We start from the raw sequence: 23,641 nt of genomic DNA, 5'->3' as shown, positions 1-23,641 counted from the left end.
ATGGCCAGAGCAGGTGCCAAGAGACCATCACCGTCTCCTCAGTCGGATGCCGAGGATGGTGAGAATGTCCGTGCGAGAGAGGTAAGTTCACTGCTTTGGCTTCCTCCCACCTGCTTTACAGGAAGTTCCCCTGCTCATCATGGTATCGATATTGTCACAGATCAAGAGAGTAAAGAGAGAGAACCATGTGGACAGGAGTCAGGAAGAAGAAGATGGAGATGATTCATCAGACGCTTCGTCCGATTCTGTACCTGATCTAGAAGAGGAGGAACCAAGTGATGATGATTCCTCGATGGACGAGTACGAGGAAGTGCAGTTCAAGGAGGACGCTTTGGTCAAAGCGTACGAAGCTGCTAGGAAGCGTCAAAAGGGTTACGTCGGAGTAAGCTGATCCCTATATCTGTTGACTCTGAATGGATGATGTTGATTTGTGTGGATTAACAGGCAACGTCAGAAGGAGGGGTACTGAAATCAATCAATTTGGTGGATTTCATGTGTCATCGTCATCTTACTGTCGAGTTCGGGCATAGGATGAACTTCCTTGTGGGACATAATGGAAGTGAGTACTTCTTTGACTGTTCATCCGTAGATGCAATCTGATTGGTATGTGATAGGTGGCAAATCAGCTGTACTTACTGCTATAGCTATTGCGCTGGGTGGCAAAGCTATGACTACCGGAAGAGGGCAAGGGTTGAAGGATCTGATCAGAAAGGGAGCCGAGTGAGTACTAGTTGCATTCTCTGGCTGGCATCATTGTTAACCACCATCGACATCTTCACAGCAAAGCGATAATAACCGTCGTCATGGCCAATTCCGGTCCGAGAGCTTTCAAACCTGATGTTTACGATCCTCATATAGTCATCGAACGAACGATCTCATTGACTGGAGCCACTACCTACAGATTCAGAGCTAGTAGGGATGGAAGAATCCTCGCCAATAAACGATCGGAGCTCACCGCTATATGCGAGAACTTCAACATCAACATCGATTCGCCCTTAACCATCCTGACACAAGATCAAGCTAGAAGTTTCCTGCAGAGTTCAGATCCTGGTCAATTGTACAAGGTACGTTTCTTCCTGTATCTGCGCTGAGCTGACGTGAGATTTCGCCACGCTGACGACTCACCTAATCCAGTTCTTCCTCAAAGGAACTCAGCTTTCAGCTCTTCTCGAGACGTACGAATCCTCCATGCAGAACATAGATCAGATTAATACCCACATCAAGAGACAGACTGAAGCTGTACCTGCTCTGAAGGAAAAAGTCGACACTCTCCAGAGAAAGCTACTTGCCTCGGACGCCATCCTAAAACAGAAGGATAAGTATAAAACCGTTCTTGACCAATTAGCTTGGTCATACGTGACCGACAAAGAACAGGTAAGTGCGCTCGAAGAAATCGCTAAGAACCTGGCTAACAGTTGGAATTATCGCAGGCTCGAGATGAGTATCAGGAAACGGTGAATGTAAACAATGAGAAGATGGAGCAAGCTCAGAACGAGGCTCATAAACATGAAGTATGTGGATTATCTGAAGTACTGGAGTTGCTCATCTGACACGCTATGATCCCAGAAAAAACTCATAAAGATAGCGGAAGAGATCAGGCAAACTGAGAAAGATCTAGACAACTTCGACGAGAATCGTAAACCACTCCAGAAAGCTGTCCAAGACGCAAAGGAGAAGGTCAAAGCTGAGAAGAAGGCTATCGGTGAACTTGATGTAAGTCTTGAAAGCACGAAACCATCGCTGATTCCGCAGGATGACATCAATACTATCAAAGACGACATCGAGACGGATCGAGGAGGTCTACAAATCCTTCAATCCAAGATTGATGCCAAACTCCGATTGAACGCTGATGCACAACGAGATGAGCTTGCCAAATTGGTTGACGCTCGAACCAGACATGAAGAATTTCTCAACAAACTGAAAAAGGATAAACCCAAAAAGCAACAACAACAGGTGGAAAAGGCCGCGGATCTGAAACTTGCTAGAGTCGCGGTCACAGAACTGGAGAACGAAATTGAGCAGAAAAAGTTGAAAGCTCGCAATATTCAGGGGAAAATCACCAATCTTCAAGGCCAGTCGATCAACCGACTTTCAGCATTCGGTCAAGGCTTGGACAATGTGATGAAGGACATCCAACGGACCAAATGGAAACACTCTCCGCCCCTTGGTCCGCTAGGGATGTACGTCAAGCTGGAAGACATGTACTACAGAGATATCGTACAAGCAGTTCTCGGTCAGAACCTGTGTACTTTCGCCGTGCGAGATGTACAGGATCGGGCTACTCTCACTGAAATCCTTCGTAGACACTCCAGAGGGTAGGTAGATTCCTTTGCTCACGCTCCGTGGTCATGCATGCTGACCCCAGCTGCAGTGGTTATCGACCAGGTACCGGTTCATTCCAGCTTCCGCCTATCCTGCTGCACGGTGGAGACAGGTTCGACTACAAGCGAGGCGATCAGGGTCATCTGGGTCCCACAATCCTCAGTAAACTTTCCGTAAGTACCGCCCGGATTCTTCAAGTCCCGAGCTGCGAGCTGAACGAGATCACTAGGTCAACAACGAAGACGTTCTAAGACTTCTCATTACTCTCAACCGAATTGAAAGGACTTTCCTGGCGAGGACAGTTCAAGAAGCCAACAACGAGATGAAACGCTTACACAATAATCGAGTGCTGGATTTCGTCAATTACTATTCCGCTGATCATCAGCAGATTTCTGGTACCAATTCGTGAGATGCCTCTTTCCCGAACTTGATACTCTTGTTGACGCTTGCCTGCAGGAGCAAAACGTCTGGTCCCGTCAGCCAATGGAGAGGAAACACACTTTTCACCAGGGATCTGGGTGATGACGTGAAGTGAGTGATATCTTATCATCTGATGTTCTCGTTCTGACCCAATTATATGACAGACAAGCACAGGACGACCTGAAGCGATGTGAGGATCAAATCCAGGAGCTGGCGGAAAAGAAACTGGAGGCTCAGCAGAAAGTCCAGATGCTTGATAAAGAAGTAAAAGACCTTGTTGTAAGCTTTCGCGCAAGCTGCTACGGTTGAACAGTGTGCTGAATTGCCTAATTATACAGGCGCAGATCAAGAAGATCACAAACTCCATGCCAACTGTCGAACAGAAATTGGACGATATCAGAAGGCAACTCTCGGAGATGACTTCCACGGAGATGGAAAATTGGGAAGCGGATCGAGAGGTAAGCTTGCCAGGCTGGTGCATTCAGTGGGAAGTGACTGTTGACTGATCTAATTACGATATAGGAACGGATGCGTCAGATCGAAGGCAAGGAGATTCAGCTCCAAGCGCATCTCAGTGACAAGGAAAAGAGGCAGGAGGATTTAAAACGATATCAACGAGATATCGCCGATCGTCAGAAAGAACTGGACGAACACACACCTCAACGAACGAAGCAGGAGGTGAGTATATCCGCGTAACACGCTACAGATATGATGTGAAGCTGATTGCGATGATTGGACAGAAAATACTCACTGTCTTAGTTCAGCAACGATCAGATACGGACAACAAGAGACAGCATTACGAGGGAGCAGTGCAGACGTACCAGACAAGGAGAGACAAAGCAACCGCTGAGGTGGAGAGCCTTGACAAACAAATTGAGGTGAGACGTGCTTGAAATAACTTCTATGAAGATTTTGCAGTATTAACGCGTGAGCCATGTTCGATAGGAATGGTCTAGGCAAGCTAGAGCTTTCTGCCCTGTACGAGCATACAGTGACAAGACTACCGCTCAGCTGGCGCAGGAAAGGACAACACTAGATGCCGCCATTAAGGAAGCTGAGAAGCAGTGAGTGATACGGTGTCTTGTACAGTCACTATCTTCAAGACGCATTGCTGATCTGCTATGCGCAGACTCGGAGTTGACACCAGTCATCTGGCGTCAGAGCTCAGAAAAGCTAAAACATTGCTCAAGGATGTCGTACAGAATATCAATCAAATGCGAAGGCTGAACAAAGTGGGTCTATATGTAGCTACTTTGGAAGGAGGGGTTTCACTAATGCTGAACTTGGTGTGCCTGGCAGGTCTTCCATCAAGCAATGCGGACCAGAAGGACATGGTGGGCGGATAGTCGAAACAACATCGCCGTTCGAGCTAAGACGGCGTTTGTCGTTTTTGAGAGTTTGAGGGATATGGACGGGAGGTTGGACTTTGAGCATAAGAAGGAGAAGTTGTCACTTGTGGTGAGTATTGCCAACTCTGATATTTCCCTCAAGTCGAATGATGGTTGCAGATCGGAAGAATCTTTGCTGATTGTCTCGGTGGATGTCACTTTATTCTCATTCATCAGGTCACCTCAACAACGCGTACCGAGAATGCCGAAGGGGAATTGACTCAACGATCTCACTACAAGACTCCCAAAAATCTCTCTGGAGGTGAAAGGTCTTTCTCAACTGTTTCGTTCCTTTTAGCACTTTGGTCTACTGTCCCATGTCCCATCAGAGCGTTGGACGAGTGGGATGTGTTCTTGGATCATGCGAATAGAAAGGTGGCTGCGAAGAGTTTGATGGACGGGGCGAGGGAAAGTGATGGAAAGCAATATATCCTGATCACTCCGCAGGTGAGTCATCCTTTCTCGATCGCAAGGAGATCCAGTGTTTCATTATGGTTGTGATAAGTGGACGTTGCTGATTGATGTTATGGTGGATAGGATATGTCTGGTATAGAAATTAAAGGACCTGATATGAAATTGATCAGGATGGCTGACCCGAATAGGAATCAGTGAGTGAAATCACCGAGATTGATCAAGTGTTGAATGCACCAGCTGATATGACGATGAAAATAGGGGCACCTTACAATTTTAGGGGAACTTGCGATATATGATCTCGACGTACTTTCAGAAGAGTAGGAGATGGGTGTCAATGTTTGTAGGTGGATCATCAAACAGTGTGTAGTAGGATCAAATCTAGCCAAAATGCGCAGGCGCAGATATGATATAATGAAATATGAATTATAAAGTTGTATATAGAGTCTCGTAGTAATGAACTAAGATATATGCAACATATTATGTGTGTATACATATAAGTCGTTGTCTATTTGATCTATTATCTATGGGTTCGTATAGCATCTCTAAGTGGGTATCAGTATGGAGAAAGCAGGTGTATTGGAGAGTTGGGTATACTCGTTCGCTATTGATACAGTTTATTCTAATTCGATAATTTGTCAAATGTCCTTCCATCTATTGTCCCTTCTTACCATATTCCTATTCCTCTCAGATAATAATGCTCAAACCAATGATCAACCCCAGTACCGCACTCAGTCCCATACCAATGGAGGCCACAGACCTAGACCTAGACGCAGCACTAGATCCCTGGGACGAAGCAGGACTAGAAGTTGAGCTCCCACCTGTCCCCGTACTTGTCCCTCCCTCATCGGAAGTGGGAGTACCACCCGAGTTGAATCCACCTCCATATGGCCAGGCATTCTCGGTATTACCAGGAGGCATGAAGCATGTCAGTCCCAAAGCTGTGCCATTGATGAATTGGTAGGGCGAGTTCTGAGGGAGGGTCAGATTGAGATTCGTTATTGAGCTGGGTTCGAGGAGGAGGGGGACGGGTTCATGGGGTGTTTTAGATTCTGTGGTGCAGTTGGGGCCGTAGGTGCCGATCTGGGGTGTTTCTGGTGTCAATATACCGCGGAGAATACGTGGGGGTCAGGGAAAGATGGTGAGGTTTGGAGGAGATTTTTTGATGGAGGGTGTGGAGGGCAGACGGGACTTACGAATGATGTGTTACCTATGAAGGAGTTGTTGGAAATCGTAAAGTCTTTGGCACTTGATACGCCCTATGACCCGTCGTTTGAGATTAGCATCAACTCTTTCTGATCTGATGATACCACATGCCAATAGGGCGAGGGGCAGATAATATAAAGCAAGCGGAGAATGTCACAGGATCACTCACCATACCAAATGCGAATGCACCTGAGAATACATTATCTTTGATGATAGCTCCGGTGGATTTGTTGGTACCATATCGACTATACCATCAACAATCAGATCAGCCTTTACATTATCCAAAAAGCTATACCAGAAAGAAAGATCCCATTTTCGAGGAGTGACAGTAGATACTCACCCATCGGAGAACCATACATTTGGACCGACAGCCTAAATGTGTCACGAAATTCAAGTCAGCTCTCAAGATCCACCGGAATCCAAGATGTGCGAGAGCTGACTTACGATACCGATCTTGACTATTGCTGAAGCGTTATTTGGCCCATGGTTATCGTCGCCCATCTATCCGATACCATACAATATCGATATCAGCTATACATCCTGAACACTGTTATGACATAGCGAAGGGGCGATACCCACCTCAGTCGCAAATCCACCATATATCGTATTTCCCTCAACCAGGGTGTTCGAGAAATTACCTTCGGGCAGCCAGGGCAACACGTCGACCACTATATCACCAAGTTACTCAGCTCGTGACATGCTGCGAAGAGAAGATATGGGACTTACTGTTAATACCTCCAAGCATCGTTCTCTACCGTCACACCTATATCAGCCTCATCCCCTGTAACGTGCAGAAAAAGAGAGACAAGTCACTCACAGTCTTCACGCTAATAGTGTTATTCCTAATTACACTGGACGGCGCACCGAAAACTACGATCCCTCCATCCGTGGCATCTACAATTTGGTTGTTCTGAACTAAACTATCTGCGCAGGATAGGGAGATACCGTCTGCCCACTACACAATATGAATCGATTATCAGCATCGTCTCATGTAGAATTACATCTGAGTTTGTGTTGCCGAGTTCAACAAGAATGGCAGGGATAGGGATAGGTCGAGCTCACGTTTTGGAAATAGTCTCGTCCACATGGTCCGATATCGTTATTCTGGACTGTTATATTCACACAGTTGAATGTTCCCTCGGCTCTGAACGCGACCGATTCATTAATCAGCTATGTTCGTTGTCGATTTGGAGCTGACGGAGATGTGAACTCACAAATGAAGACATGACCATCCTCTATTGCGAATCATAGATATCAGTATCCCGGAATAACGCACGACTGACGATTGAACATACCTAGGATCAAACGTTTTGACATGCTCAATCACCTGATCATGATTCTGTCCACCGAATTCTATGTTGCCTCCTCCTGCTGTATATATATCTTCACTATCTAGTCTATTTCCGTTCAGCTACAGTATAAGAAAGACTCCTAGCTTAGCAGTGAATTTTGAGCAGAGGATAGAGCAGCAACTCACCTGAACGTTCAGTAACTTGGCGCCGCTCAGACCCGCATCCTGAGCCATTACCAACGTAGTCTTGTTGAACCCTACCATCTTGAGAGTTGCTCGAGTCTCGTCGGTGGGTTATCCTTCTGTCGATATTTCCTATTTATCAATCCGTTTTAATCAGTATCCGTGTATCACTGTGTAGCCTGTCAGATACTGCGAAGCAAGTACTCACCTGGTTCAGAGCCGTATAATTCAGCTGCTCACTTATCTCGTACACCTGTCCAGCACATAATTCCAACTTGTACCCTGCTCCTCCATCGTGGATCAATTTCTGTAATCCCGCTGTATCGGTTGTGTTGGAAGTACACGCTGCCAAAGCTGATATCGAGCCAAGAGCGACTGAGGCCAGCAGCGAGAATGTGTTGATCCGCATGATTAGAGTGAACAGTCGAGATGAATAAGGGTATGGGTATATTATAAGGAGGTATGGATTATGTCTATCTGACCACGCGAAGAAGGTCGTTGGGACTGTTAAAGAGGGGACGAGGCTGATTTGTATTCAGTCCTCAGATATTCAAATTATATCGACAATGAAGTTGCAAGTGATATAAAAAGAGAAGAGATATCAGTCCCATGCCCATGCTCGTATAAACATTTGCTTAGCGTGTGCTGTGCTATCTTACTCATGTAGACCAAGGCCGACATGCCAAGTTTTTAAGCATCTCCAAGGTGGAGGTAAGGTAAGGAGTAAGAGGCATTGCGTATGCTTAATCGTTACTCCGCACGCTCGCTCTGACGTGAAGCAGAAACGCAAAAACAAACAAATATTTCGAAAAGAACCCTGTCACCGCTAAAATCGTGATGGGACCCTTGAAATCTTTGATTGTTCCTGAGATATAAGAGTAGTTCCGAAACATGACTAGTTACGCCCCCGAAAACCACATGGAAAATCAATGGTGAAACGATACGATCAAATGGTGACGGATTACGGATTACGCCGCGCGCTAATACCGCATCATAGATAAATGGGTCACCCATCTATATAAAGAAGGAGATGCAGATGCCACTTTGTAGCCTGACCGAGTAAATCCGCCACGTTGCTTATGCGTGGGAGAATGAGGTCGCGTCTCAGCTGGAGTTGAGTTGGTTGTTGAATGCAACGTCGTGCTGTCATCATACGGCGAGTAGAGAGATAGCGATAGCATCGAATGACATAGCATACATAGAAGATTAACAAAAGTACCTCTCAGATCAACACACCTACACCCACGCTCACCCTCAGCTCGCTACCGACATGTCCTTCAAGAAAGATGAAGAGGCAGGTGGGATGTGTGAGTGTGCCCTTCACTTCGTTGTTGTCCTGCTCCAACTCGATTGATGACTGACTCCCTGGTTCGTCTCATAGCGTTCTACCACGACAAGTCCACCATCCTACAGGAAGCCAGAGTGTTTAACGAGTCACCCATCTCGCCAAGGAAATGCCGTGCATTGTTGACTAGAATCGTATACCTGTTATACGTCGGAGAAACGTTCTCTACTCAGGAAGCCACGACGTTGTTCTTCGGTGTGACAAAGTTGTTCCAACACAAGGATGTGAGTTAGCTGTACATATGTGACCCGAAGGAGGAAAGACGATAGCTGATACACTGGACTGAAACACAGGCTGCCCTTCGGCAAATGGTGTACCTTGTTATCAAGGAGCTCTCCACTATTGCTGAAGACGTCATCATGGTCACTTCGTCAATTATGAAAGATATGCAACCCAATTTGGAAGTAGTGTATAGACCAAATGCTATCAGGGCTTTAGCAAGGATTATCGACGTGAGTAGCTCTTTGTCCGTCCACTCAAGGACGTGGTACTGATGTCATATGACATTGCAGGCTCAATCCGTCCAATCCGTCGAGAGATTCTTCAAATCCGCCCTAGTCGACCGATCATCCTCCATCTCATCTGCATCCCTCGTATCCTCTTACCACCTCTTCCCACTCTCCCCATCAATCATCAAGCGATGGTCCAACGAAGCGCAAGAAGCAGTCAATGCCAAATCCGTTTCATCCTTCTCAGCCTCGTCTTACGTATCTGGCGGTGGATCAGGTGGATATCAGGCTGTAGCTAGCTCGAGCTATATCATGCAATATCACGCGTTGGGTTTGCTGTATTTGATAAGAGAGAAAGATAGGATGGCGATCACCAAGATGGTTCAACAGTTGGGATCGAATGGGAAATCAAATAATATCATCAAGAATCCTATGGCAATGTGTATGTTGATTAGGTTTGCTAGGAAGGTGATGGATGAGGATCCAAAGTGAGTGACGATTCGTTTGTCTCGACTGTCACTATCGGGACTTCATCTGCTATACGTCACACAGATTTGCTGATATCATTTGAATCGACAGTGTCAGAAAGCAAATGCATGAATACCTGGAGAGTCTCCTCAGACACAAGTCAGAGATGGTCAATATCGAGGCTGCCAGAGTTATCTGCGAGATGAGAGACGTTCAGCCTGGGGATCTGTACAGGACTGTAGCTGGTGAGCTTTATTCTTACCTCTCTCCCTGCTCTGAATGAGTATAGCTCACACATTCGTGCCTAGTGCTCCAACTTTTCATGAACTCCCCTAAACCCGTCATCAAGTTTGCTGCTGTCAAGACCCTCAACAAACTTGCTCAGATTTTACCTCAATCGGTCGCTACCGTCAATGTTGAGTTGGAGAACTTGATCACCGATTCCAACCGAAGTATCGCTACCTATGCTATCACCACTTTGCTCAAGGTTAGTTGCTTGTAACTGGGATACGATACAGCTCAGCTAACGTCTTTTTGACCCTGTTAGACTGGTAACGAAGCTTCCGTTGATCGATTGATGAAGCAAATTTCCTCATTCATGGCTGACATCACCGACGAATTCAAGATCATCGTGGTCGATGCTATCCGATCATTATGTCTCAAATTCCCGGGTAAACAAGCTATCATGCTTTCTTTCCTTTCTGGTGTTTTGAGGGATGAAGGTGGATACGATTTCAAGCATGCCGTTGTGGAAGCTATCTTCGATATGATCAAATTTATCAAAGATTGTCGAGAAACTGGTATGTCTATCTACTACAGTCGATGCGATGACACGAAGCTGATATGATGTCTTATCCGTTTTAGCTCTCGCACATCTTTGTGAATTCATCGAAGATTGCGAGTTCACCAAACTCTCCGTGCGAATCCTCCATTTGCTCGGTATCGAGGGACCAAAAACTCGAAACCCAACCAAATTCATTCGATACATCTACAATCGAGTCGTTCTTGAGAACGCCGTCGTACGAGCTGCAGCAGTCAGCAGTCTTGCCAAGTTCGGTGTCTGCATCGATGACAAGGCTGTGATGAAATCTGTTAATGTGCTGTTGAGAAGATGTTTAGATGATGTGGATGATGAAGTTAGGGACAGGGCGGCGATGTACATCAAGGTGTTGGAGGAGAAATCTTTGGCCGATGTGTTTGTTCGAGAGGGTGAGTTTGGCATATTCCTTAAACCGATATCTCACAGGAGACCAGGATCATTGCTGATGAATGGTTTGCAGAGGCCACATTCTCCCTCGGTCAACTCGAAGAGCAACTTGTCTCCTACGTCAAGGACGAGACCAAGCATTCCTCTGCATTTGACGTATCATCCATCCCACGAGTCAGCAAAGAAGCCGCCGCAGCTGAGATCGCTCAAAACCGATCATCCGCCCTGGACATTGCTGGACCTTCCACCCCCAAACCGGAGTCTTCCGCTCAAGCTTCCACCTCCGCGGAAGCTCAATCCTCATCTTACGCTGCTCAGCTCGCTGCAGTTCCCGAACTGGAATCATATGGACCTGTCCTGAGATCTTCCAGCAAACCAGTGGAACTTACCGAATCGGAAACTGAATATGTGGTCTCAGCTGTCAAGCATATATTCAAAGAACATGTGGTATTCCAATTCAATGTGTCTAATACTATACCTGATACTGTTCTCGAACAAGTCGCGGTGATCATGAACCCCTCGCCCGATTCGGGATTGACAGAGGACTTCATCGTCCCCATTGATAGTCTGAGTGCGGCGAGTGGGAATAGTGTGGTATACGTTTCGTTCACTCGGGACGATCCTGCCACGTATGCGGCCGGGACGTTCGGGTGTACACTCAAGTTCGTTAGTAAAGAGATTGACCCCAATTCGGGAGAACCAGAGGAAGAAGGGTATGATGATGAGTATCAGGTTGAGGAGTTGGATTTGGGTGCGGGCGATGTGAGTGATGGTTTTTCTATGCTGGAAATCATCCCCTTCCAATGTGTCACCCCGTTCGTACAAATCACTGGCTCACGATCGTGTCTTCATAAAAACAGTACATCACACCTACCTACGTGACCTTCTCGAGTGAATGGGATAAACTGGCAGAATCAGCTTCGTTGACTGAAACTTTCGCTCTATCATCATCCGAGTCGTTGAAGGGTAAGTCGATCTTCTCATCTGTCCAATCAAGCACAGTCCCGAACCTCCTCACCCTCTAACACCATCGATACACCTGCAAGAGATCTGTTCAGAACAACATCGTGACTGACACCGTACACCACACAGACGCCTGCAAATCCCTAATCGAAGTACTCAACATGCTCCCCCTCGGCGGAACTGAAACACCCACATCCAACTCTGTACACACCCTCAACCTCGCAGGTCTAGTCATACCCACCAACGAACATGATAAATCCACAAAGGTACTAGCCAGGTGCAGGATGACGTATTCGCCTGGATCCGGGGTGACTTTGGAATTGAGCGTGAGAGCGGAGAATGAGCAAGGGGCGAGGTTGGTCATGGCTGCTATTTAGTTTGTACTGTATGGAGGAAGGAAAGAAAGAAAAGTAGATTTCGGTTTGATATATACTGGATTGCAGGTTTCGATCTCAGATTTATGGATTTTGATGATATCTTCTTTCTTGCTTTTTCGAACAGGCATATCTTGCAATTTGGATGAGCGAATTGAAAAGCCATTTTGATCTTTCTAAACCGGCGCAACTGATCAGTATTTGTGAACGATACTTAGGTCACTCTAGCCTACGAGTCCTGTAGTCCCAGTGAAGTGGGTCGTTAGTTGCCTAATTACGCGGTATGTATACACTGCATTCTAGCTTGCGAGTCATATACAAAGTCATATCATATCTATACACGTCTCCTACGATATCACAAACATACTCATATCAGATTTATCGAGGTGGAAGATTTCCTTTTCAAAGCGATTCAAGATTTTTCAGGAAACCTTTCCCAGCATCGATCCGTAAATACACTACCATCCCGTTCTTTCTTTATCTATCTATCTCCACCCTCTGTAGAGACCTTATTGAGGATACCCCTGTCCCTGTCCCTGCACATCACCCATAGCCGCAAACTGCCCCTGAGAAGCCAACATCTGCTGTAATTGAGCCATCTGCTGCTGTTGTTGTTGTTGCATCTGCATATTTTGCTGAGCTTGTTGCTGTTGCATATTTTGCTGCGCTTGGGCCTGTTGAGCCTGTTGACGCAATTTCGCTTCTGCCATTTTAATCCCATTGACAATCATCTGTACCTGGTTGGAAGTGAGGTTATTATACTCGAATTGATGTTGTTGGATCGGTAGGCCCAGTCGCTGAGCATGGAGCATAAGTTGGGTGTATTGTTGTTGTGTTATACCCTTTTTCTCCTGTTGTTGCTGTTGTTGGGGGATAAATTGTTGCTGTTGCTGCTGCTGTTGGGGTAAGAACTGCTGGAGTTGTTGGGTATTTTGCATTTGTTGAGGTTGAGGTTGGGTCTGACCCTGACCCTGACTTTGCATGGCCGATTGAGCTTGGAGTAACATCTGTTGATGATACATCGTATTATTGTTGTTATTGTTATTGGTATTGTTATTCGGCATTGCATTTTGGACATTTTGGTTTTGAGCATTAGGTGATGGTCTGTACTGCTGCTGCTGCTGTGGCTGTTGTTGAGGAACAGGTACGGGGACTTGTTGTTGTTGTTGTTGCTGTCGCGCTTGAGGGATCTGCTGTTCAGGTTGAAGTTGGGCTTGTTGAGGAATTTGGTTTGGTGTCGTACGTACTGTCGCAGCGTTGAGAGGAGGGAACGGTACGTGCTATAATATATATCACCATCAGTAACGACTTCTTTGGTTCAGTCTTGGTTGAACGCAAACTCACCAGACAGACCACACCCATCAGATGATATTGTCTGCTACCGCTCGGGGTGGGAGGTTGGACAGGCATCGAAGCTGAGAACAGAACGATACCTCTATCCTGAGTTCCAAAGGGTATAATGACCATCTAAATCGCAGGAAGGATGATCAGCTCTAAGGCATTCTCATAAGATGTAGACGAGTGACTCACATTGCCCTTGGCATGTAAACTGTTCGCCAGCTGAGTATACTTGTACGAATTTGCCGCTGAATCTTGACCCATCGTTATGCTCGGAGTGAACACCACTATAGGACAGCTCTTTGCTTGTGCGTAAGCGGTCAAGGTTTGCACCTCCAATACCACTACATTGCGCAGTTGCAGATCTACCATGAAACCCCATTAGCATGAGTTGGTGTACAAATTATATGGGCAAATGAGACTCACCCTTGGGCCAGTGCTGAGCCAAGATACCTTCTGTATTTCCAGAGAACTTCGATGCGTCAAGGTTTAATAGATCTACAGAACAAACAGTTGTCAGCAATGTATCGTTGAGACTGTGGAATTCATCATTGCCAACTCACGAGTATAGCTCCCTGGCTGACTGGCAGAAGATAGTGATCCTGACCAGATCTGTTGTTGAGCGGGTCTGACTTGTTGTTGTTGAGGCTGTTGCTGTACATTCTGAGGCACAAATTGTTGTTGTTGTTGCTGCTGCTGTTGAGAAGGTTGAGGTGGATTCTGATTTTGATTCTGCACAAGGCTTTGCGCTTGTTGAGCTCTTTGTTGCTGTATAGCAGCCATGACGTTCTGGTCCTGCGCATTTCCATTTACATTTGTACTTCCGATTCCAGCGACATTTCCATTGATATTCACATTATTAGGCAATGGCACCGCGGACGAGGCAGAGTTGTTTATATTGTTGTTGTTATTGGATGAGGTCGCAGCCATTTGACGCTGCTGTTGCAGTTGCAGTAATTGTCTGACCTGCTGCCACTTCGGATCACTCATGTCGATAGGGGTATTTCCCGGATTCTTCATAGCTTGGACCATACTCGCCATCATCTGAGGATCGATCTTGACATTCGCGCCGTTCGCAGAAGAAACGGAAGATACAGCTTTGGCAAATTGAGCCATCCTAGCTTGCATAGCTTGGTTCTGGAGCTGTTGTAGAGTCTTGCCATCGGTGTTTCCTGCTTGGATGGAGGGCATGGGGATCTGAAGTTGGGGATTGGAGATGGGCGTTTCTATGGGTTCGGTAGCTACTGTTGAAGCCATGTCGAGCGGCGGTGTTGAGCCTGAATATCAGATCCGTAACATATAAGCTACGTTACACATGCAGACGTATGTGGGCGAAACAATAGGACATACCTGTCTCGATGGAGTATCCAGATAACATCACATCTACCTCTTGGGGCACACTGAACCATGGTGCATCTAATGATCCGTTTGATACCTGCATTTTCAATCGCAGTCAGTCAACCGACAGAGCATAGGTACAGGACGACTTTCCATCCGTAAGATGATGAAAACCGATCACTCACCTCTTTACACATGCTCTTCAGCTTCTTACTTGGCGTCTCATCATCGCCGGTCCGGCCGACTACCACACAAGAACATTTCATATCCTTTGCCTTGATCCCACTTGCTACCTCGTGCCATCCATGATCATCCCATGTACTATCCCAATTGTCATCTGCAGACACAACTTGGTCCTGCCGGTCCTTCATATATCCCGGATTCGTATCGTTGGAAGCTACGACAACGAGGTAGCGCCTTGCGGGTGATCCCGGGGTGGTGTCCACGGGGGATATGGGGGTATGTAACGAATCGAGTAATGGGGTAGCGGAGGCGGGTGTGAGGGAGATGAATGTTCGGGATGGGGAATGCTGGATGTTCACATATGGTCTATTGAGAGTCTACGTATATATCATCAGCTCCCTTCCTTACTCGTATTGTGTACTCGAGATGTATCGAACGGAACTCACTTCCACTCCACCAACTACGCCATCAAGTAATGTGATTTCATCTCTTGTCTTCCGTTTCTTGCTTACAATAAGCTCCGACTTCCCACCTTCTTCGCTATTTTGACCAGAGAACGAAGGCCATTTTTTCTGTATGGATGATTGTCTACCTGATTTTGGGAAATGTTCCACCAAGTTAGGCAAGGAAGTGAGAAATGCTAATGGTCCTGAATATTCTCTTCTGTACACTTTTGTTCTTTTCTCGTTCGAAGATGATGATGCAGTAATTAGCAAGCATAGTCGTAGCTACCCACAAGGCGTCAGCTCTTTCATCGTGCAGTGGTGACAGCGATTGACAGGATGAGCATGAGATTGGGGATTGGATTATACACCCACATTAGTCTCCCCGCCATGCTTCTCCATCAACCTTTGTACCAACTTATGTACGACTCCGTCTGCCACTGTCAGCCTTTTGAACCTCGATCTGGGCAATGACGAGTCAAATACAAAGGTCGCGATATGCTTGGGGAGCGATGGTGTGGAGGAGGAGGCTTCGGGTTGGGTAGGCTGGATGACAATTGCGGACATGGTTGTTGTGACGGTGTTGCCGATCTGCAAGTACCGGTTTTGTATGTTGATGTTATCGTCTACGGATCTCACGGCGCAAGTGAGGGAGGAGCCATTGAGCGGTGTCGCTGTGGTAGTGAGTGAAGCAAGCAGTGTTGAATATCTGGCTATGATATGTATATGGAAGTTGGTGAAAGGTAGATGAATGATTACGAAACTGACCGAGAGATAGATGAGAGAGATGAGAAAGACGAATAATAACATAATATAATGTTCCGCATAAGCAACTATCGCACCGTAGCACCGTACACAGGTCACCACCACCGTACTCGTACAGACGCGTCATATCACTACAACTACTACACCTACATTCCATTCATCCATAATAATAATAATAATAATAATAATAATAATAATAATAATAATAATAATAATAATAATAATAATAAACAACTCACATGCATAGTACAACTCACATACCTCATCAAGTCATCGCAGAGATACCCTCATAACAAAAACAGTACCCCATGAAGTAAGAACCAATTCACGAACTAGCCGTTACCTAGCACCGTCGGACTTGGGGAAGGAAAATAGATATTCACAATGGGTGAGCTCGACTTTTGAACATGAGCATGGACCATCATGAGCTGAGCTGACCATCTGCTTTCGTGGACCTGCAGACCAATCCATTCTACGAGGTGAGTGACCCGTCCAAGTAGACTCTCAATCATGGTTTAAAGCTGATGTCCTTAGGGTCACTCATAGGTCTGAATGATAAGATGTTAGTTAGGCTACAGAATATGTCAACTATGGTTGCTCAGACACTGACATACCCTCTTATAACAGCTACGAAAGGCGTAAAGCAGCTGCTCTAGAGTTGGAAAAGTGAGCTACGATTTCAAGACACCTTATCTGCTATTGACCAGCTGATCTTGTGTACTAGACTCGTCCTGTCATCTGACATTCCTCGTATATCATCGATAATCGACCAGCTATGTGGGATGTTCAGTTCCTCCAACTCGGCCCTTCATACGAGGAATGGGGGTGAGTAAAGCTCAGATCATATGAGATGACCTAGTAAACGTAGCTGACAGACTGACATGGTGATAGGACTGATCGGTCTGGCAGCTACTGCCATAGCATTAGGACAGGATGTCGCACCGTTCTTGGGGATCATCATACCGCCCGTTTTGGCTTGTTTCCAAGATCCAGAATCTAGAGTCAGGTATCATGCTTGTGAGAGCTTGTATAATATGTGAGTTGTTGTACCTACTTTCTGCGTATATTCTGGGATCGATTCGACCTAAGGGAGATAGCTGATATTCATGTGGTCGTGGTGATGACAGAGCCAAAGTCAGTAAAGGTGAAATCCTCATCCACTTCAACGAGATCTTCGATGCCCTCTCAAAATTATCATCAGACTCTGAGATGTCAGTGAAGAATGGAGCAGAGCTATTGGATAGGTTGATGAAGGATATAGTGGCCGAGGCAGCACCGCACTACGTATCGATCTATCCAGGAAACTATAACCCCAACTTACCTCAGCGGATAGAACATGACAACAAATTAGCAGGATTAGGTATAACTTCCAATGGACATACCAACGATAAGGAGAAGGATGGTACTACTCACGGTGTTGATGGGAGTCCGAAGATCGGAGCAGGTCTAGATTCTCCATCAAAATCGAACGATCAACAACAGCATCAGGAAGAGGATAGACGAGCTTTCTCTTTGGCAAGGTTCATTCCTCTTCTGGCGGAGCGGATTTACGTTATCTCGCCATATACGAGGATGCACTTGGTATCTTGGTTGATGGTGTTGGACTCGGTACCGGACCTGGAGTTGGTAGCTTGGTTACCTGAGTTTTTGGATGGGTTATTGTGAGTCGACATATCCCTTGATCATCATCATTCACAACTCAATCCAACCTAACACGAACTGTATCGATCAACAAGCAAGTCTAGCTTCTGAGTAATCGATACTGATCATCAATGCTGCGATAGGAAATACCTCGCAGACGGTAACGTAGATGTGCGTCTGGCCACCGAGAACGTTCTTGCGGAATTTCTGCGGGAAATCAAGTACATTGCGCAAGTCCAGGAAAAGCAAGCAGAGGAGAACAAGCTGAAGAAAGGGACTCGGTCAGTCAGGACAAGAGGAAGTAGACATACACTCGAATCTGCCGTCGAAGATGACGACGAGGCTATTGCGGATGAATCCATGACGATGACTACGCATTCGGGGTATGATGAGCATGAAGAGGACAATGAAAACGATTGGGAAGGTGAGGGGAGCGGCAATTGGGTTCCTGGTCAGGGGGTGTTTGTGAATCATGCGGCTATTATGGACATTGTTATTCAGCATTTGTCTTATCCAGGTGAGAGCTGCAATCATCAGAAACAAGAAGGACGATGCTGACTGATATGTTGCCGTCATGTCCACAGACGAGCTGGTACAGTCGACAGCAATGGAATGGATCTTGACTTTCCTCGAATTCGCTCAGAATACCGTCGTAGCATTTACACCACGAATCGTACCAGCCATTTTACCCAACCTCGCTTCACCTCAGTAGGTTCACTTCCTATTCTGCTTTGCCCCAGTTTACCAGGACTGACTGTATTTCAAACTAACAGCCGTCACATCAAACTCGCCGCTCACGAGACCAACGGCTCATTATACCGAGTCATCCAATCACTACCACTTCAAGTACAGCCTACTCCCGCAACAGCCTCTACAGCTACGGTCCTGCCGCCCAATACTGGTGGATCTGTTCCTCCCCCTATATCCTCAGTTGCAGGTTCGCCGCCATCAACTTTAGCATTAACAGGTACATCTCCTAATCCCATCAAGAAGGATTTCGCTTTGTCCACCTCCGAACCTCCAGATTCAGCCAAGACGACCGCCAATATAACTGTGAATGATCCTCTGGAAGTAACTCCCAGCACTTCAACCAAGAATACGTCATCGGGTATAACCCAAACGCTATCAGCAACGAATTTACAAGCCCACAAGTTGAAGGGGACCTTACCAGCATTATCTGAACCTGTTACCCCCGCCACCAGTGAATTCCCAATAAGCAAGAAATCATCAACAAGGCCGGATTCGCCTCCTACGCAGACGATTGCTCAAGGTCAAGGACAAGGACCATTGTCGCCGACCTTGGAAGCTGGTTTGACGGATGATGTGGATCCGTTCGATGTTCGAGAAACGGTCAATGTCCTTACGTTGCAGTTCTTGAGTGATCATGCTGAGACTAGGATTGCGGCGCTGGAATGGTTATTGATGTTACATCTCAAAGCGCCTAATAAGGTGAGCTGCTCCTGGACGTTGTGCCCTAAAGTGTAACTGATATTTGAGATGTAGATCTTATCAAGGGATAGCGGAACTTTCCCAGCTTTGTTAAAGACCTTGTCGGATCCTTCAGAGGATGTACGTACAGGTCTATCGCCTATATCGTCTATCCACAGCGATACGGACAGAACGATATGACAATTTGAGATACTGATTATCGCTCTTATATAACAGGTCGTCAAACACGATCTCCAACTACTCGCGCAAATATCAGCTTCATCTGAAGACTCCTATTTTACAAGTTTCATGGTGAAGGTGCTCGAGCTCTTCTCGACTGATAGGAGGTTATTGGAAACCCGCGGTAGTCTTATCATCCGACAGCTGTGCTTGCATCTGAACGCCGAGAGGATATTCAGAACGATAGCGGAGATCCTGGAGAAAGATGATGTGAGTGCAATCTGCTTTCCGCTTTTCAGTCGAATCTTTTGAAACCCGGGGGTGAATCAACGAAACAATTGCCTGACTGATTTGATTGTGCTTGTGTTTATAGGATCTTGAATTCGCCAGCATGATGGTGGTCAAGCTGAATATGATCTTGATCACTTCTCCGGAATTGGCAGATTTCAGAAGGAGGTTGAAGAATCTTGAGTCGAAGGTGTGTCTTCCACCTATGCCCATTATGTGATCACGGATGCTCATTGATTGACATTAATTTCTGTTTCGCTTGCTCGCGCAGGACGGTCAAATGCTGTTCTCCTCGCTATACAGGTCATGGTGTCATAATGCCGTTGCTGCGTTTGCTTTGTGCCTGCTGGCTCAGGCTTACGAACATGCTTCGAACTTGCTTCAGATCTTGTGAGTTTTGCTATCAGCTGATCGGAGAGTAAGATGACAGCTGACGATTGGTTGGTGGACAGTGCCGAACTTGAACTTACCGTACCGCTGCTTGTACAAATTGATAAATTGGTCATGTTGATAGAATCACCAGTCTTTACGAGTGAGTACAATATCTACTGTAAACTACATTCGTGTCTTCCGCTAGGCTAATTTCCGGTATGGTTGCCTTTGTTCAGATTTACGTTTACAGCTCCTCGAACCTGAGAAATACCCTTACCTTCCCAAATGCCTATACGGTCTCCTCATGATCCTTCCGCAGAGTAGCGCTTTCATATCGCTGAGAGCGAGGTTATCGGTAGTTCATTCGTCGGGGTATATACCTATCTCGACGAGTAAAAGGTGAGTTTGTGGTAGGATGTACCATGAAGAGATACCGTTATCGATTCGAATTGACTGATATATTTGATTTGTAGCTCGACTGGATCGACTTTCAGTTCAGCTGCTGCTGCTACCAAGTCCAGATTAGGGAATAAGGAGGAGATCAAATGGCAGGAACTATTATCGCGTGAGTGACACCACCATCCACCCTTATTCTATGCTTTGCCTCGTCGGGATGGTACCGAGATAATCGTTCAAAAACTGCTATACTGCATCTGACCTTGTTCTGCACCATGATGACAACAGACTTCCGCTCCGTCCAAGCAAAGCACGAAAAAGCGCGCCGCCAACTCCATTCCGCCGACCTCTCCTCGATCCATTATTCCTCACCTTCGCAGAGTGGCCTAAACTCTATCCCAAATAGTACCCTCCTCCCCTCATCCAAGTCCGGCCCAGGAACGATGAAGAAGAAATCTGCTTCCACCTCTGCATCTGCATCGGGGTCAAGACAGAACAGCGTAGAAGTTTCATCACGAAGTGGGATCTCCCCGTTAAATCCTAAGCGTGTTACATCGATGAGTGGTGGGCCTGGCCCAACGCCTAGTGTAAGTATCGGTGGAGCCGTGGCTTCTATGAATGCGAATATCGCTTTAGGTGGTGTTAGGGCTACTAGTCCGAGTCATTCGAGGAAGAAGTTGTTAGGTGGATTGAGGAAATCTACTGGTGGGGGTGTATAGGGTTGTTGGTCTTTCAATTTGGATAATTCATTTTCATTTCATTGTGTATATGTATGTTTGATGTGTTGTTCTATGTGTATATCGATAGTTTACGGTACTCATTACGTTCTGTTGCACCTACTGCCACTGAGATGCATTTGTGGATTTGCAGATACTTCAATGCATTTCGTTTCGTAGCGTAGCTCGTCATGTCCATGTCTATCGTCAAGTGTACCTACCTACAAACAAACAAGAAAACAAACAAGAATGAGGATGGACACTGATAAGTCAAGTACAAGGCAAGAAGGGAACTACAAAGTAACAAGAACAAGCAAAGTCTAACGATACGATCCATTGAACAACCATCAATGACTATACCCCGACTCAAACGCCCCTCTAACATCTCTCACACTCCTTCCATCCCTCTCCCTCTCCCTCTGGTGGGGTTGATCCCTATCAAAAGGAATCTCAGCAATCTCCCTACCGAGGCTTTCCAACCTTCCTGCCAACTCTTCTTCTGCCCCTTCCGCTTCTTCAGACATAACTCGGGAAATAGGCGAATAAGACACATAATCGCAAGAGGCTTTAGTAAGTCTGTATAACCTTGATCCGGGGATTGTCGTGTGGGATCGATAATTCAATGGAAGGGTTTGAGAAATTCGGATAGAGGTGAGTGCGATGGATAGCAATAGGGAATGTTCGCTATGTCATCAAAATGAAGGATCAGCTCAGGCAGACCGTTGTAGATCAGCACCCGAGAGGAGGTGCACTTACGTATCGCCGAATCCTGTTTTCTGCGATACGTATGGAGAGATGGATGCGGTATCGAAGGGGATTAATTTGATGATTGCCATTCCGTAGTGTTCGAGGGAAGCTTCGTATTTCCCTTGAGCGAAGAACCTGCGTCCCCGCACAGACGTGAGCGATTGATCAACATTTCCAGTACAGTCCCATCAAGAGCGAGAGAGAAGCATATCATGTAAGGAGAATTGATTTGCAGACAAGAGAAGAAGAGTACTCACTCATTACCCCTCATTTGCAACCCCTTCGCCTCATCCACACTCCGTCCAATAACCTCCTCATCATCAAACAATCCCTGAACACTCGACCTGACCTCAGCCTGAGCCTGAGCCTGATTTTGATTCCTAAAAGCCATCAAATCATTATACCTATCACCTATGATCCTGCCAAATAAAGTTCTCCCCATCTGTGGTCCGTGGTTCACCCCTCGTATGAGGAGGATCGAACCTAGTACGAGGATCTTGAGGGAGGTGAGGGTCGATCGGCATTTGGTGAGGAATAGGGGGTAGAGCGAGGTGGGAGGGGAGGAGGGGAGGTTGTGCGTGAACCTGTCATCATTTGTCAGCTCACTTAATAACATGTCATATAATTAAAGTGGTGAGGGGTGGGCGGGACACCAGCTTACATGTCCAATTGCGATTTGGTACCTTCCGCCCAACGATGTAATGTCATCTGGGGTCTCGAGGGAAAGGCGAACCATGGTTCCCACAGTTCCTCGTCTGTCAATGATGGTATATCCACCTTCGGGTGGCGAGTCGAGATATCTTCATGATGGGATGACGAGGATGACGAAGATGATGAGGGGGAGGATGGAGCTTCGAGGATGGTCACTTCGATACATTCTTTAGTGGGATATGAGTGTGGTAGTGGCTTGATCATTGTCGATTGGTGGGTGGTGAGTATAGTAGACATGACAAGGTATGATGATGAGATGGGAGGGAGAGATAGAATATAAATGAGAAGAGCAGATGAAAACTGGGCGGATGAGTAGGTTTATATAGATAGTGCTGTAGATGGCAAGTTCAGAGTGGGGGGGATAATAGTACGGTACAGCCGAGTTGAATCATCTCTTTAGTTTAAGATTGATTTTCGTCAACCGATCTAGAGCGGAATTGATGGTTTGATGATGGATGATGTGCTATTGTTCAAATGGGATCGGTATTGGCTAGGTCAGGTCCACATACACACAAACACATATACACACACATACACTCTACATTTTACCCTGCCTTTCCCCCACTTTTGATCCCTATCCCCGTTGATGGTGAGGTTATTGCATTTGATGGTAGCTGAGTGTCGTGTCTATCATGATGGTAATCCCAACTTTTAAATCAGGGGGCGTCTATCTTCGTGGTGATCGTCAATATGGTATGGCTTATTCGAGATATCCTTTGATTGCGTATTGCTGTGTTACCGAGTATCAGTAGCAGTAGCAGTGTATGCTTCTCAATCGATCCAACTATCCAAATTAAGCCATATGACCTCATTGGAGTAAATAGGTATGATACCATCTCCAAGGACACCCCCATCCTAGAAAGTCTAGAGTAGTCCGATGATGGAATAACAGATGATCGCCTCTTTTCCTCATTCTTCTTTTGATCGTTCCCACATTGATGTAGCCGTCCGCTAGACAGCTAGATCCACAACACGCATCCTTCAAGTACCATTCCGTCACCCTCGGATCAATCCGTCCTTGTCGTTGTGGGTTATGGGTTCCATTCTGTACCTTGAGGGGCAATTGCA

The 23,641-nt window shown here is 46.3% G+C and overlaps 7 protein-coding genes across 7 annotated transcripts; 3 read left to right on the top strand and 4 right to left on the bottom strand.

Moving 5' to 3' along the window:
* On the top strand, positions 1-4,742 carry I302_106838 (uncharacterized protein; the record flags this gene model as incomplete). The annotated part of the gene is made up of 20 exons (XM_065870342.1): positions 1-81; positions 161-382; positions 445-559; positions 615-720; positions 782-1,064; positions 1,135-1,374; positions 1,431-1,511; positions 1,567-2,315; positions 2,372-2,495; positions 2,552-2,727; positions 2,779-2,853; positions 2,907-3,021; positions 3,081-3,200; positions 3,265-3,420; positions 3,483-3,620; positions 3,688-3,806; positions 3,872-3,974; positions 4,042-4,200; positions 4,308-4,577; positions 4,668-4,742. The coding sequence occupies 20 exons, from the start codon at positions 1-3 to the stop codon at positions 4,740-4,742; spliced, it is 3,507 nt and encodes a 1,168-aa protein (XP_065726414.1).
* Positions 4,743-5,228: 486 nt separating this feature from the next.
* Positions 5,229-7,302, bottom strand: I302_106837 (uncharacterized protein; the record flags this gene model as incomplete). Its single annotated transcript, XM_019192511.1, has 12 exons — positions 5,229-5,624; positions 5,738-5,800; positions 5,917-5,992; positions 6,088-6,119; positions 6,192-6,248; positions 6,327-6,415; positions 6,474-6,498; positions 6,565-6,702; positions 6,810-6,891; positions 6,962-6,982; positions 7,043-7,158; positions 7,225-7,302. The coding sequence occupies 12 exons, from the start codon at positions 7,300-7,302 to the stop codon at positions 5,229-5,231; spliced, it is 1,173 nt and encodes a 390-aa protein (XP_019045508.1).
* A 30-nt stretch (positions 7,303-7,332) lies between these two features.
* I302_106836 (uncharacterized protein) lies at positions 7,333-7,630 on the bottom strand (the record flags this gene model as incomplete). The annotated part of the gene is made up of 2 exons (XM_065870341.1): positions 7,333-7,353; positions 7,430-7,630. 2 exons carry the CDS (start codon positions 7,628-7,630, stop codon positions 7,333-7,335), a joined length of 222 nt encoding a protein of 73 aa, XP_065726413.1.
* An 861-nt stretch (positions 7,631-8,491) lies between these two features.
* I302_106835 (uncharacterized protein) lies at positions 8,492-12,030 on the top strand (the record flags this gene model as incomplete). The annotated part of the gene is made up of 11 exons (XM_019192513.1): positions 8,492-8,528; positions 8,603-8,790; positions 8,860-9,018; positions 9,079-9,503; positions 9,595-9,728; positions 9,792-9,970; positions 10,031-10,283; positions 10,348-10,692; positions 10,764-11,452; positions 11,551-11,656; positions 11,783-12,030. The coding sequence occupies 11 exons, from the start codon at positions 8,492-8,494 to the stop codon at positions 12,028-12,030; spliced, it is 2,763 nt and encodes a 920-aa protein (XP_019045510.1).
* A 506-nt stretch (positions 12,031-12,536) lies between these two features.
* On the bottom strand, positions 12,537-15,896 carry I302_106834 (uncharacterized protein; the record flags this gene model as incomplete). The annotated part of the gene is made up of 9 exons (XM_065870340.1): positions 12,537-13,307; positions 13,372-13,494; positions 13,558-13,730; positions 13,792-13,863; positions 13,929-14,642; positions 14,716-14,800; positions 14,889-15,263; positions 15,333-15,614; positions 15,705-15,896. 9 exons carry the CDS (start codon positions 15,894-15,896, stop codon positions 12,537-12,539), a joined length of 2,787 nt encoding a protein of 928 aa, XP_065726412.1.
* Positions 15,897-16,478: 582 nt separating this feature from the next.
* Positions 16,479-21,118, top strand: I302_106833 (uncharacterized protein; the record flags this gene model as incomplete). The annotated part of the gene is made up of 18 exons (XM_065870339.1): positions 16,479-16,482; positions 16,556-16,573; positions 16,641-16,656; positions 16,722-16,760; positions 16,819-16,919; positions 16,986-17,130; positions 17,222-17,755; positions 17,879-18,252; positions 18,320-18,443; positions 18,509-19,184; positions 19,239-19,304; positions 19,401-19,613; positions 19,717-19,821; positions 19,903-20,021; positions 20,084-20,163; positions 20,240-20,402; positions 20,477-20,568; positions 20,688-21,118. The coding sequence occupies 18 exons, from the start codon at positions 16,479-16,481 to the stop codon at positions 21,116-21,118; spliced, it is 3,300 nt and encodes a 1,099-aa protein (XP_065726411.1).
* Positions 21,119-21,462: 344 nt separating this feature from the next.
* I302_106832 (uncharacterized protein) lies at positions 21,463-22,810 on the bottom strand (the record flags this gene model as incomplete). The annotated part of the gene is made up of 4 exons (XM_019192516.2): positions 21,463-21,799; positions 21,872-21,997; positions 22,120-22,446; positions 22,524-22,810. 4 exons carry the CDS (start codon positions 22,808-22,810, stop codon positions 21,463-21,465), a joined length of 1,077 nt encoding a protein of 358 aa, XP_019045513.2.
* Between the last annotated feature and the right edge of the window lie 831 nt (positions 22,811-23,641).

Source organism: Kwoniella bestiolae, chromosome 5, assembly GCF_000512585.2.
Source record: "Kwoniella bestiolae CBS 10118 chromosome 5, complete sequence".
Lineage (NCBI taxonomy): Eukaryota > Fungi > Basidiomycota > Tremellomycetes > Tremellales > Cryptococcaceae > Kwoniella > Kwoniella bestiolae.
Note: the sequence above shows the minus strand (reverse complement) of the source record. Positions and strands in the feature narration are given on the sequence as shown.